This window comes from Dromiciops gliroides, chromosome 4 (genome assembly GCF_019393635.1).
Source record: "Dromiciops gliroides isolate mDroGli1 chromosome 4, mDroGli1.pri, whole genome shotgun sequence".
Classification (NCBI taxonomy): domain Eukaryota; kingdom Metazoa; phylum Chordata; class Mammalia; order Microbiotheria; family Microbiotheriidae; genus Dromiciops; species Dromiciops gliroides.
Window position 1 is genome coordinate 465,028,310 of NC_057864.1, and position 13,529 is coordinate 465,041,838.

At 49.4% G+C, this 13,529-nt stretch overlaps 1 protein-coding gene across 1 annotated transcript; it reads right to left on the reverse strand.

The window, feature by feature from the left end:
* Window positions 1–3,205: 3,205 nt before the first annotated feature.
* On the reverse strand, window positions 3,206–13,521 carry MRM3 (mitochondrial rRNA methyltransferase 3; the record flags this gene model as incomplete). Its single annotated transcript, XM_044003612.1, has 4 exons — window positions 3,206–3,852; window positions 8,366–8,533; window positions 11,398–11,642; window positions 13,133–13,521. Coding segments are annotated over 4 exons (1,404 nt in total), but the record flags the coding sequence as incomplete, so codon positions are not given.
* Window positions 13,522–13,529: the final 8 nt, after the last annotated feature.

Sequence of the window (13,529 nt, forward strand, 5' to 3'; positions counted from 1 at the left end):
ACCAAGCCTAAGGGCAGAGACTCTGGGACTGACCCCCAGGCTTCAGCCTGAAAGCTCTGCTGCTCTTACCAAAGAGCCTTTGTATGAGATTGGGGGGTAGGCCGGAGCACTGAGGCTGAGGTCTCTGAAGGGGGCAACTAATGAGAAAGGGCCGCAAGGAGCCTGACAATAATCAAGCAACTGGAATCGCTGGCTGGGGTAAAAAAAAAGAGGAAAGCGTCTCTGCTGGGTCAGGAGCCCAAGGGCCAGCTGCACTTCTTGGCCTCACATACCCAGGGCACAAGGAAAGTGATTCCCGAAAAGGGTCTTTATTCGGGCCGGTGACAAGAGACATAGGAAGGGACAGCATTTCCCACCGAGTGGTCTGAAGAGGCTCACACGGGCATCAGGCTGGGCTTTATCTGCTCCTGCCCTCGTTTCTCTACTTCCACCCTATTTGGGAAGGGGCATAAGGAAGTCTCAATGCTGGCTGTGTTCTAGCTTGGTGTGAGAGGCCGAAGCCCAGGCCCTGGGGATCTGGAGTAGGAGGGCTGGACACCTACAAACCTCATGCCAGCTGCCCGTTAGCCAACACCCTAGAAGAAAACCCAGTCTCTGCTACTCCTGTGTCCACACCTCTGGCTCTCCTGTTGCTGCATCATGCCCCCTGGTGGAAGAAGGCCTCTCTGCAGCTTCGATGTAAGACGATACAATGGCCAATGGGAATGGGACCAACAATACCCATCGATTCCTTGTGTCTCTTTCACTTGAGCAGCTTCCTGGCTCGTGCCCAGTGGTTCCCCACATTTCCCAAAAAGTGAAACTCGGCCAGAAATCATACTCCCCATGCCCTGTTATTCTTTCACGTCCAGTGGGAGGAGGGTGTTGCCAACAAGTCTCACAAGGAAGGTCTTAGGCCTTCCGGGATAAGGCGGTTAACCAGAGCAGCCCTGTGTGAGGCCTGCAGCAGAGCCCAGTGCACGCAGGAGTCAGGAGAAGAGCCCCCTCCCCCCTGCCAAACTTCAGGCCAGGAACATCCTCCACCCTTCTTCAAGGGACAAACATCTGCTGTTTTCCATTGAGCCTTAGCCCTGAGCTATGGGCCATTCCCGGTGGCTCAGATTAAATATACATCAGTACTCCCAGAATAGGAGAGCTGGCCAAAGGCAGCATGGGGGAGTAAATCCCCTCCCTCCCTCCCTCCCTCCCTCCCTCATGCTGCTGGAGATATCCAAGTGTGGCTCTAGGGTACTCTGTGGCACGCAGTCCTGCCAGGTGAGCTCATGACAACACTCACTTGAAGCCGCATGCTTCCCTTGGCTTTGTCGTGTAACTGGGCTCTCCCATGGCCTCTGCACAAGACCAGGGTGGGTCTTGAGCTGCTAAAGGCATATGAGATGCCAGGAGGAACTAAACTATGGGGGGGCATCCAGGGCTTAGAGAAACCTGCTGTAACAAGCTGTTACTTCATCGCTGCAACCCACATGCCTTCTGTGTAACAAGAGTTCAGCCTTTTGGTATAAACCAGAAAACATGGCCTACTTCAGGTAAGTCTGCAGAGTGCGAGACTTGCTGAGTGACCTTCACCATGTGCGGGGTGCAAGCAGGACACTGCTCCTCATACATACGAGGACACCCTGGCCACACCATCTCGGGAGGTTCTACCTGTCTTTCTCAGCTTCGGGGGGGGGGGGGGAAAGCAGGTTTCCACACCCTGCTCTACCCCAGCACAGGCAAGGGAACCAAGGTTCCTTTCACTAAGAGGGGCAGAGAGGTACCAGGACCACTGCCAGCAAGAGGGAAACCCATAAGGGCCAAGCTGTCCTTAACAGGGCAGACACGATGGCGACTGGGAGAAGTTGCAAAGGGCCAACTTTAGACTCGATGTCAGGAAAAATTTCCTAACGGATTCTCCAGAGGTGGGCTGGGCCTCAAAGGGCATGGGGGACTCTCCTTGGGAGGTCAGTGGCCACGTGACCTCCAGTCAGGGGCCCTCCTTTTTGGGGGGGGGGGGTGTTGGGTTGGAGAGACAATGAGGTCCTTTCCAGCTCTCAGAGTCTGTGATTAAATTAAAAGGAGACAAGCCCCATGGCACTCCCTGGCCACCCTGACCTCCTCCCCTGGGGCGAGGGGAAGGGAGACAGGAGACTGGTTTTAGTCATCTAAGACCCCTGCATATTCTCTAGTTTTATTCCTGTAGTGGAGAGGAAAGGAAATTATATGTATTGTATGATACTGACTTGAGTGGTTTGTTGCACATTCACTAGAAAACATCCTGCTTTCATGGGAGCAGAGCCCCGGAGGGGAGCTGGTGGGTAAGCAAGGGGCAAGGATGAGTGGTCAGTTAGGAATCCCCAAACTCAGGCTTCCCCCGGCCCTGGCGAGCAGCCATCCAGAAGCAGCACTCTGCAGGGGCAACAGGAAGGGCTGGCACCAAAGCAGCCGAAATACAAACATTTCCAGCATACCAGCGATGAGTGATGACCCAAGCTGTTTCAGCCACTTCTCCACAAGGAAAGTATTTTCATCAGTTGGTTTAAACGGCCTCTGTGCCCAAGGCTTGAACAAAGAGCCCTGGAGTGACAGGACCACATGCACAGGAGCAGCTGGCAGGGGAGTCCAGCCTGTCCTTAGCCTCCTGGCTTCGTGTTAACTTGGCGACAACTCTATCACCAGGTCAGAAGTGAAAACTCAGGCCCTGGGCCCTAGTGTAATCTGCTGAGTCAGCAGCCAAAGGGGCTGCCTTCTCAAGCTCCTCCAAACATGGAGATGACCCTGGGCAGGGGCTTGGCCCACGTGACCTCCACGGCTCCCTCTGGCTCTGAACCTGTGCTCTTGTGGACGACCCCTGCTGCCTGTGTGATCACCTGCTCCCCTTCCATTGTCTAACTGTCAACTATAAAGGAAGTGGGGAGTTTGCTTTTCAAACCAACGTCCCAAAAAGCCGCTGGGATCAGATGGTCCTCCCTGCCTTCCCTGAGAGTGGACAGCCTTTGTCCAGAGACTGTTTTTCCTCTGGACTGTAAAGGACAGACACGCCGATGCTGCAGGGATCTCCTGGTTAAACGCTGATGCCTTTCCTTTCCACTTTCATTGTTGCTGCTGCCCCCTGCTGGCTTTATGGCGGGGAGGGATAATGGGAGCGACAGAAAAGTGGGGGACTCTGGGGAAGTGAACCTCGAGCTCCCCGCCTCCTTCTCCAGAAAGGCACCCGAGAGACTGAGGCTTCTGTGAAAAAATATTATAAACAAGGGCAGGGATCAGGTAAGTATCACACAGCCCCTCCTGAAGTGTGGAGCGAGCAGAGGGCCTCCGTGGGCTGGGAGGGCCCTCGCTGCCGTCTATCACCCCAGCCAGAGGCCTGGCCCTCCCGGAGGCGCAGCTGCCTTCTCCCTTCAAAGAGCAGGATGCTGGCAGCCATGGCCGAGTTCAGACTGTCCACGCCCGGCACAACGGGAATCAGCAGCCTCTTCCCTCCAGTGCTCTCGGCCAGCTGGAGGGATTCCAGGCTGACCCCGTGTGTCTCCCCGCCGATCACCACAGCTGCTGGAGCATCTGTCCAAGCTTCATCATAAACCTGCACCTCCAGTTCTGGAAGCCAGTTGGCTGGCACGGCTTCTTCCTCCAGACCACCCACTTCCTCATACTTGCGCTGTTTCTGAAAGCGCCGGTCACAAACCCAGCCCTGGTCACTGTCATTGCCAGACCTCTGGGCCTGGGCGTGGACGCCACAGTTGTCAGCCACGTGGACTCTGGTATCTGTAGGGAAGTGGTTGGGTATTGTCTCCCAGTCCAGGTGGCTGACGACGGGTACCTGGAAGTGAGCCCCCATGCCAGCCCGGAGTACTTTGGGCTCCCAAGCATCCACACAACCTAGAAAAGGAGGAGGAAGAGCTTAGCAATGTCAGAACGGCCCCAGATGACAACAGGAGCTTCAAGGGTCAATCTCCAAAGCCTTGGAACTGGGGGAGGTGCCAGGGAGAAGGTGCCCCATTAGTACCTCCTTTCTCTTGGCTGGCCCCTCAGTGACCCCAGGGATACCCAAGACCACAAAGGGCTGAATGAGGACAAACCCACCACTGTGGAGGGAGGGTCTCAGCAGAGGTAATGAGTATGGGTGACACTAGATAAGTCACTTAACCCCTCAAAGCCTCAGTGTCATCGGAAAAATGAGGATAACACCACTAATCTCACAAGATGATTTTGTGTGTCAGATGAGAATGAATGCATATAAAGAGCCTATAAATGCTTTGTCACAGAAATATATCAGTAAGAAGGGCCAGGGTGGGGCCAGATGGTGGAGCAGCAAGAAGCTCCTCCCCACCCCCCACCGAGATGTAGAAAATGCACCAGACCACAGCCAGAGGGAGAAATCCAAAAAACAGACACAGTGAGTTATTTTTCTAGCTCAGGTCAGCATAGGGGAACATAGATCTGTGGACACTGTGGACAAGGTCTGGCCAGGAACATGCCATGTGAAGCCCGCAGTGCAGGGAGAGAAAGCAGCAGATCTTAGCCAGTGAATGGAGAAAGAAGCAAATGAAGAAGCCAGGAGTAGAAAGGAGTCTCGGTTCTACTTTTAGCCCAGACTGAAGCCTACGCAGAAATAATCAGGACAGGAATCCCAGACCAAGGGGAAGCTTGCAGTTCTTCCATCCAAACCAGAATTTCCCAGTCAGCTGACAGATACAGGCAGAGTCCAGCAGCATCTACTACTGCCCAGACCCAAACCAAGGTCAGGAACTTGTAGAGCTCACAACAAGGGGCAGCAAAGAGATTTTCCCCACAACTATTTGAGAGCCTGTCCCTGAGAATGTGAAGATTCTCAATACCGCACGAATACAGTAACAAGACCAGGCCAGACCTCCCATCCAGAAGTGCTTAGAGCCCAGCCTTAACATCATGTCTAAAGTCAGGAAGGAGGCTGGAAGAATGAGTAAAAAGAAGAAGGATCCCCATTTTTAAAACAACAGATGCTCATGCTACAAACCCAGAAGAGAACGACTCCAAACATTGACAAGCAAAACCTCCCCCCAAAACCAAAACAAAACCAAACCACAGCTCAAACACCAAAATCAGCCAGAATTCCTGAAAAGATGAAGACAGAATTTTTTAAAGTTTTAAGATGTTTTTGTCAATAAAATAAGGACACTGGTGGGGAGGAGGGAGATGGAAATAAAATGAGAGCTATGAAAGAAAGATTTGGAAAAAGAATGAACAGTTTGGCCTAATGACCTAATCCAAACAACCAATTAGCCCTCAATGAGAAGGGACCAAATAGAAGCCAATAACTCCATGAGACAAGAGATATTGAAACAAAATTAAAAGACTGAAAAAATAGAAGAAAATGTGAGTTATCTTATAGCAAAACAACTAACCTGGAAAGCAAATCAAGGGAAGAAAAATTCAGAATCCTCAGACTACCTCAATACTTTGCCAGACCTTTTAGAACCAGAGGGCAAAGTAGAAATGAAAATGTTCTTAGAGTCAAGATTCAGAGCTTTCAGGTCAAAGAAAATATATTGCAAGCAGCAATAGCAGAAAAAAAGTAAGTACTAAGCAGCAAGAGTCAGGATCATACATGATTTAGCAGCTACCACCATAAAGGAGCAGAGAGCTTGGAATATGACAAGAAGGCAAAGGATATGAGCTTTCAGCAGAGAATAACCCATCCAGCAAATAGTTTATAATCCTAGGGTGGAAAAGGTAAGCCTTTAATGAAGGAGGACTACCAAGCATTCTTGATGAAAAGACCAAAGATACGTAGAAATTTGGAAGTTCAGACATAGGAGTTAAGAGAACTATAAAGAACCCAAAAGAACTAAACAAGGGTAAATTTCTTGCATTCAAATATGGAGAGATGATACATGTGTCCCCTCTGACTCTATTATCATCATGGATCATATAAGAAGTCTAATTAGACAAAAGGCCTGGGAGTAGTTCTATTAGATCTTGATGATCTTAAAAGAATAGAAGGAGAAGGAAGAAGAATACACTGATGGGGGTGAGGAGAAGAAAGGAAAAGGAAAGTTAGGGAAATGATCTTAAATAATTAGGGTATACAAGTTTAAGTCTAAACTTAAGTCTTTGCCCCTCCGTCTTACCCCCAGTTCACTTGCTGAAAAAGCCCAATCCCCAACCTGGGAGGCAGGAAAGCATACCACAGACACCATACCACAAGTGTATTCACTTCTACCTGCTCTTCCTTGTGATCCACTGTGGGTACATGCCCAGCAACTTTATTTTTAATTCAATTTTATTTTCAGGTTGGCATTCTCTCCCTCCCACGTCCCACCTCTCACCCCCCCCCGACTTTTTTTTTAGAAAAGAAAAACAAAACCTATTTAAAATGTACTCAAGCAAAACAAATTCCTGCATTGATTATGCTTTAAAAAAAAAAAAGGTCTCAGTCTGCCCTGAGTCCCTCGCTGCTCTATCAGGGAGGTAGGCAGTCCTCTAGAATCATGGTGGTCATTGTGCTGACCCGGGTTCCTAAATCTTTCGTTGTTTGCATTTACAGTGTTGCTAATGGCATCTAAATTGTTCCGGTGGTTCTGTTCACTTCATTTCGTCTTCCCATTCTGTGCTATCACCAAAAGCTGCTATAAACATTTGTATTCATATGGGCCCTCTTCCTTTTTCTTTGTTTTGTTTGGGATAAAGACCCAGTAGCAATATTCCTGAGTCAAAGGGTATGTGTAATTTAATAGCTTTTTGGGCAGTTCCAAATCCAGAAGGGCTCCACCAACAGTACCTTCCTACAATGCCTCCAGCATCTGTCATCTTTCTTTCTTTCTTTTTTTTTAATTTAATTTTATTTATTTATTTTTTTGTGGGGCAATGGGGGTTAAGTGACTTGCCCAGGGTCACACAGCTAGTAAGTGTCAAGTGTCTGAGGTCACATTTGAACTCAGGTACTCCTGAATCCAAGGCCTGTGCTTTATCCACTGCACCACCCAGCTGCCCCTCATCTTTCTTTCTTGCTAACTTTGCCAGTCTGATGAATTTTAGGTGGTACTCAGAGGGATTTTATTTCCAGCAATCATTTCTGAAAACCTCTCCACCTTGACCTCAGAAGTCGTCAACTAGGCAAGCCAGAAAAATCATCTGATAGGGGACAGAGGCTAGAGCTGCAGCAGTACCACTTCTAGTCCTGAAAGGCAAAGAGGTGGAAAAACAGCCAAGATGGACCCAACCCAAGCAGAGTCAGTTCTCCAGTGGCCACAACTGCTGCATGGGGCTGTCCATCTCACATCACCACTCAGAGAGCCTCTGTGGAGTCTGAAGCCTCCCCAGTCTGGGGGTGGGAGGAAGGGATAGGAGTTAGGAAGAAGAGCAGGAAGGAAAGGGCAAGAGACTAAAGAAGGGTTGAAATTCCCAATGTGATATCTGGGATTCTGGGGAAGGGAACTTACTTCTTTTGCACTGCAGCCCATAAGCCAGTGTCAGCTTAAAAACCAGTTAGATCCATGAGGATTTGAGCCTTTCTCCTTCCAAGAAGGAAAAATTCTCTTCCTCAAAATATGAAATAAAAAAAACAGGAAAAACCAAGGGGAGCTCCTGAGGTGGCAGCAGCAACAACACAATCTGAGTCACAATTATAGGATTGTTTATAGGTCACAATTTAGGCATGGCTCAGTGATTGCTCCCAATATCCATTTGTGTCCTGTCTAAAGAAGATGGACGTGGCCGCTTAACTACAGCAGCTTCTCCCCAATGTCAACATCTACCTCGACCCACCTGTCCCCAACACACTCCACTGTGGGCCAAGAGTCAGAAGACACAGGTTCAAATCTAACCTCACTTCTATGACCTTGGAAAGTCACTCACTCAACCTCCCCAGGGCCTGTTTCCTCATCTATAAAATGAGGGAAGGGACAGCTAGGTGGCGCAGTAGATAAAGAACCAGTACTGGATTCAGGAGGATCTGAGTTCAAATGCGGCCTCAGACACTTACCAGCTATGTGACCCTGGGCTAGTCACTTAACCCTCATTGCCCCACAAAAAAAATAATAAATAAATAAAATGAGGGAGGTTGAACTGGATGCCACTGAAGTCCCTTTCCAGCTCTTCAGGTTATTCTGTGACTCTAAGTGTCTTCCCCCTCCCTAGAAGGTGGGGTGTCAAGGCTGGTTCTCATCTGGAGCTTGTGGGGTAGGTCCTTTCAAAAGTAGACTTCATACACAAAATCTTTACAAATCCAAAAGTTTTAGAATTTAGGGCCCCTAAAACAAATATGAAGCCGTCGGTCACAATCGGCACATCAGCCCTTCACTGCCGACGGCTTCCAAGTTCTATTCTCTCTAAAGTGCTGCCTGCTCAAGTCACAGGGAAGCCAGCTACTCTCCTGCCCCATCACAGACTCCAGAGAAAGAAATCCCCTTACCTTTGGTGAGCAGCACCTTACAGCAGCCTGCCCCAGCAGCAGATCTCAGGATGGTACCCAAGTTTCCAGGATCACGGAGATTGTCACAGATCAGCAACAAGGGCAGTGAATGCTGAAGCTGGGTCTCTGGATATTTCATCTTAACATGGTCAGGTTTGGCAAAAATCCCTAAGGGGACAAAACATGAGTTTGCCTAACGGAACAACAGGACCCTCCTTTGGCTAACTGGCCCACAGAACGATGAGCTGCCTGGAGTACCGATGGCAACATGACATGCAGCTTCCCTGGCTTGGCCCTTTGTGCAGCTCTAATGGTAAGCAGACTCCCAGGACAGGGAGCTGGAATCCCAGGTCTAAACTTTCTAGATACCCAAATGATGCTCCCTTCTTCAAACAAACATTCGCCCATCGAAGACCTCAAAGGCCCTGCCTCTCAGAGATGCCTCAGGGAGGTTGTCTGCAAAGCTTCCTGAAAGAGGTGGAGTCTGCAGATCAGTTTGCCTTCAGTGGGCACATCCCACCTGGGCCCCCAGCAGCAAACTCCAGGAGCCTGGTATTCCCTGGAGATTTTAATACCCAGCCTAGCTCTCACTGTTCTCGGACCATTTTAAAGGAAGCTAAACAGGTGTGAGGGACCTATGATCAAGCAAACCCCAAGTGGCATGACTTTTGAAATCTTTTTATCTTATCTCAACAGTTCTACTATATCCCCTCCCTACTCCTGAAAATTAAGCTTCTATGGAAGATGTGTAGGCAGAAATTGGAACTAGGTTATTTGGTGCTTCAGCAGAAAAATACCTTAATAAAGTTCTTTCGTTGATATGCTATTCTCAGAACCCGTTACTTATTGGTTCACTGAACTTTTAGTGAATAACTAATAATCAATTAATTAATATAACATGAAAGGCAGCATGGCATAGAAGATAGAAGTTGACTTGGAGTTGAAGATCAATCAATAAATATTAAGCACCTATTAGATCTGGGTTCAAATCTTGCCGGCTACCTACTAGCTGACCTGTAATCTCTCTGGGCCTCAGTTTCCTCTTCTGAAAAATTAAGTGGCTGGGCTCAATGACCTCTAATGTTTGCAGCTTTAATCTGTATCTAATTTATCTGTAATAATGAACAAAGTATCTTTGCAATCATGATACATCAATACAACACAAGAGGAGCTAAATCCTGATGAACTAATTGATTCATTATCTGGACACTGGGGTTAAGTCAAGTCCCTTCTCTTCCACTGGAACCCCGAGGGCCAGGTCCACTCCTTTGGTTGTGCTTTCATTGGGTTGGATGGACAGTTGTCCCAATAACTGAGGTGCTGCCTGGAGTGCCTGTAACTAGGTCAATGAGAATCCCTCTTTTCCTTCAGTCTTTTTTTTTTTTTTTTTGTGAGGGCCATGGGGGTTAAGTGACTTGCCCAGGGTCACACAGCTAACTAAGTGTCAAGTGTCTGAGGTCGGATTTGAACTCCGGTCTTCCTGAATCCAGGGCCAGTGCTCTATCCACTGCGCCACCTAGCTGCCCCATTCTCTCTTTTCAATCCTAACTGAAATAGGAAGGAGTTAGGCAGGGTTTGTGAAAAGCCACGAAAGGAAATGATGCAGGCAGTCTAAGGAGGGGTCCAAAGTGGCAACGATGGAAGCAGCTGAGCCAAGACCAACACCACAGCCATACCAGTTCCTCTCCTCCATTCTCCTTTTGCTCAATGGGACCCAGACCAGCCCAGCTCACAGGGGACAGCACAGCCTGAGTTGTGGAATCCATGATTGAAGCCAGTGCCTTGCGCTGCCTTAGGGGTCAGTGCAGGGGGCAAATAAGCCAGAATAGTTTAGACGGGTGAGTGAGTGAGGCACCTGTCCCAAGTCTCCCAGAGAAGAGCAGGTCTGAGACTGGCCAGGAAAGTGTAGGGAGTGAGTGGAGCCACAAACAAGACAAAGACAGAAAAGGGACTAGGGAGCATCTGGGTGTTTTGCTGCAAGTGGATACAGAGTGGCAAACACTTCTGATGAGCACTGTCTAAGGGAGGAAGTCAGTCCCACTGCCAACACTCCCAGGCATTAGTTAGCTCAATCAAGAATGAATGAAAGGGGGGCAGCTAGGTGGTGCAGTAGATAGAGCACTGGCCCTGGATTCAGGAGGACCTGAGTTCAAATCCAGCCTCAGACTCTTGATACTTACTAGCTGTGTGACCGTGGGCAAGTCACTTAACCCTCATTGCCCTGCAAAAACTAAATTAAAAAAAAAATTTTTTTTAACCCAACAAAACAAAAAACACTATTTAAGAATGAATGGGGGCAGCTAGGTGGCGCCGTGGATGGAGCACCGGCCCTGGAGTCAGGAGTACCTGACTTCAAATCCGGCCTCAGACACTTAACACACACTTACTAGCTGTGTGACCCTGGGCAAGTCACTTAACCGCAATTGCCTCACTAAAAAATTAAAATTAAATTAAAAAAAGAATGAATGAAAGGGGGCAGCTAGGTGGCACAGTGGATAAAGCACTGGCCTTGGAATCAGGAGGACCCAAGTTCAAATCTGGCCTCAGACACTTGACACACACTAGCTGTGGGACCCTGGGGCAAGTCACTTAACCCTCATTGCCCCGCCAAAAAAAAAAAAGAATGGATGAATGGATGATAAAGAGTTTATTATTATGTGCAGGCACTGCAGATACAAACACAAGAGACAGTCCCTGCACTCAAAAAGCTTATAATCTAACAGAAGATGATCCCATATCTAGGGGAGTGGTGGCGGGAAAGGGTATTTTGGCCTGAGGAGTCACAGGGAGGTGAGCTGGCCCATAGAGCAGTCAATACTCCCTTTTCAGAGCTTGATTTGATTATGGTTCCCAGCTCAAGAGGTGGGGTGCACCTAACAGGATGAGAATCTAGCCTGGGCACCATATTCTGGAGGACTTGCTCAGCTGAGCCATTAGACTCTCTCCAGCTACATAAGGGGGAGGTGTTTTCAGCTTAAGAAAGTCACCCAAGGCTGACACGTACACTTCTAACATAGACATTAGCCACTGACCCATTATTCCTTGTGGAGTCACGAGGTCGGACCATTCCTTGATATCATCGAACTTCACCTTGATGAGGCTGGCACCTTTTAGCTTCTCCACAGGGAGCTCCTTGACGTACTCTAGCCGACTAAAGAAGAGTGTCTGGGGCACAGCACCCGCTCTCAGGGCATCAGCAATTAGCCTGCGGCCCTCCAGCAAGATCTTCCCCTGCTTATCTCGGAAAGTCCTGGACTTGACAATCATCATCACTTTGCTATGGGTGAGAAGAAGAAACAAACAGGTGAATAACTGCCCCCATACAAGTGCAGCCTTCAGAAGCGCTCTTTTAGGGCCAGTGTGGTAGAACGGAGGGGCCGGATTCAGAGGAAAAGGACCCAGTTCATAGCCCATCTCTGTCATTTCCAAGACATGCAGCTTTTTGGTTAGGATCTCCTCTTTCTTTTTTTTCCTGTGGAGCAATGAGGGTTAAGTGACTTGCCCAGGGTCACACAGCTAATAACTGTCAAGTGTCTGCAGCCAGATTTGAACTCAGGTCTTCCTGAATCCCAGGCCGGTGCTTTATCCACTTCACCACCTCACTGCCCCTAGACATGCAGCTTTTTGCACAAGCTCTTAACCCCTGGGCCTCAGTTTCCTCATGTGTAAGATGAGGAGGGTTGAACCAGATGGATGGACTCTGAGACCCCTCAAACTCTAAATCTATAAAAGCTGAAAAAAATTATAAAATATGCCACATCTCTATGTACTTTGCATTATTCACTGTAGTCATGTCAGAAAGCTTCCAAAGGATTCATGCCAAAGTATCACATTGAAATAGTCAAAATATTTCATTTTTCAAGTTGAAATTACAAATATGTCTCAATGTTTGCACTCTGGAAGAAAAATGGATATTTTTATACAGTAGCTTTCTTGAGAATGTGTTCTAATGAAAACCCACTTTTTATCAAATGGAATATAGACTATTAAGGAGGAGCAGCCAAGAGCATAAAAAGGTAAATTTATGCTGTATGAAATAAATGCTCATTTAATGTGGTGGTACTGGGGGAAATAAAATAGAGGGAATCCCTGACTATCTCATGCTTTCTAAAAACAGGGATGTTATACTGTTAGGAGACATGCAAATATTCCGAGAAGCTATTGGCTGCTTCAGGGCGGGTAGTGGCACAGTGGATAGAGGGAGAGATGGGTCTGGAGTCAGGAAGACCCGAGACCTCAGACACTTCCTAGCTGTGTGACCCTGGGCAAGTCGCTTCCCCGCGTTTACTTCGGTTTCCTCATCTATAAAATGACCTGGAGAAGGAATCTTTGCCAAGAAAACCCCAAACCGGGTCGTGAAGAGTCCAACACAACTGATGTGGGAAGTGGCCCTGGGGGAAAAGGCCTCTTAATAAGGTCGGCCTTGAGCTGCAGGAGGCAGAAGCGACCTGGAGTCCAGAGATGGGAGCGTCCTGTTCCAGGGGGTCCCTGGCCGGAGTATACGGAAGGGAGTCCAGGACAGGCAGGAAGGGGTCAGCAGACTTTCAACACCAACCGGATGAGTTTATATCATGACCGTGTAGTTAACCCTGCCGAGTATTGGGGGAGAAGGGGTGGGCTGGCACGGCCAGTCTTGAACTTGAGGAAACACCTTTTGGCCTCTGAGCGGAGAGGACTGGAGGCAGGGAGACCAAAGGGAAGGCTACTGCAATGGTGAGGAGGGGTCTGCACCAGGGCCGGGTGACAGGGTGGAGGGAGGGGGCTCACCTCAGCCTCCGGTCACCGGGCTGGGCCCGCTCGTAGCGCAGCCCCGTCTCCTCCCACGTGCCGGGGCCAGCCGGCTTCGGTTCCGGCTTCGGTTCCCGACCGGGAGCTGGGCTCTCTTTCCCCAGACGCTTCGGCTCCGGCTTCGGCTCCGGCTTCGGCTTCGGCTCCGGCTTCGGCTTCGCCGCCGCCCCCGGGCCCTGGTCGGGGCTCAGCACCCTCACAGGGCTCCGCCTCAGGGCCCGCACCCCGCGCCGCGCACCCCCGCCCCAGACCGGCCGTGCAGCGAGCAGCAGCAGAGCCTGGAGCCCCGCACCTCGGGACAGCGCCAGGGCCGCCATCTTTCGAGTGACGTCACGGGCGCGCGCCGGCGCCGTCTTCGTCGTCTTGCGTCATCAGC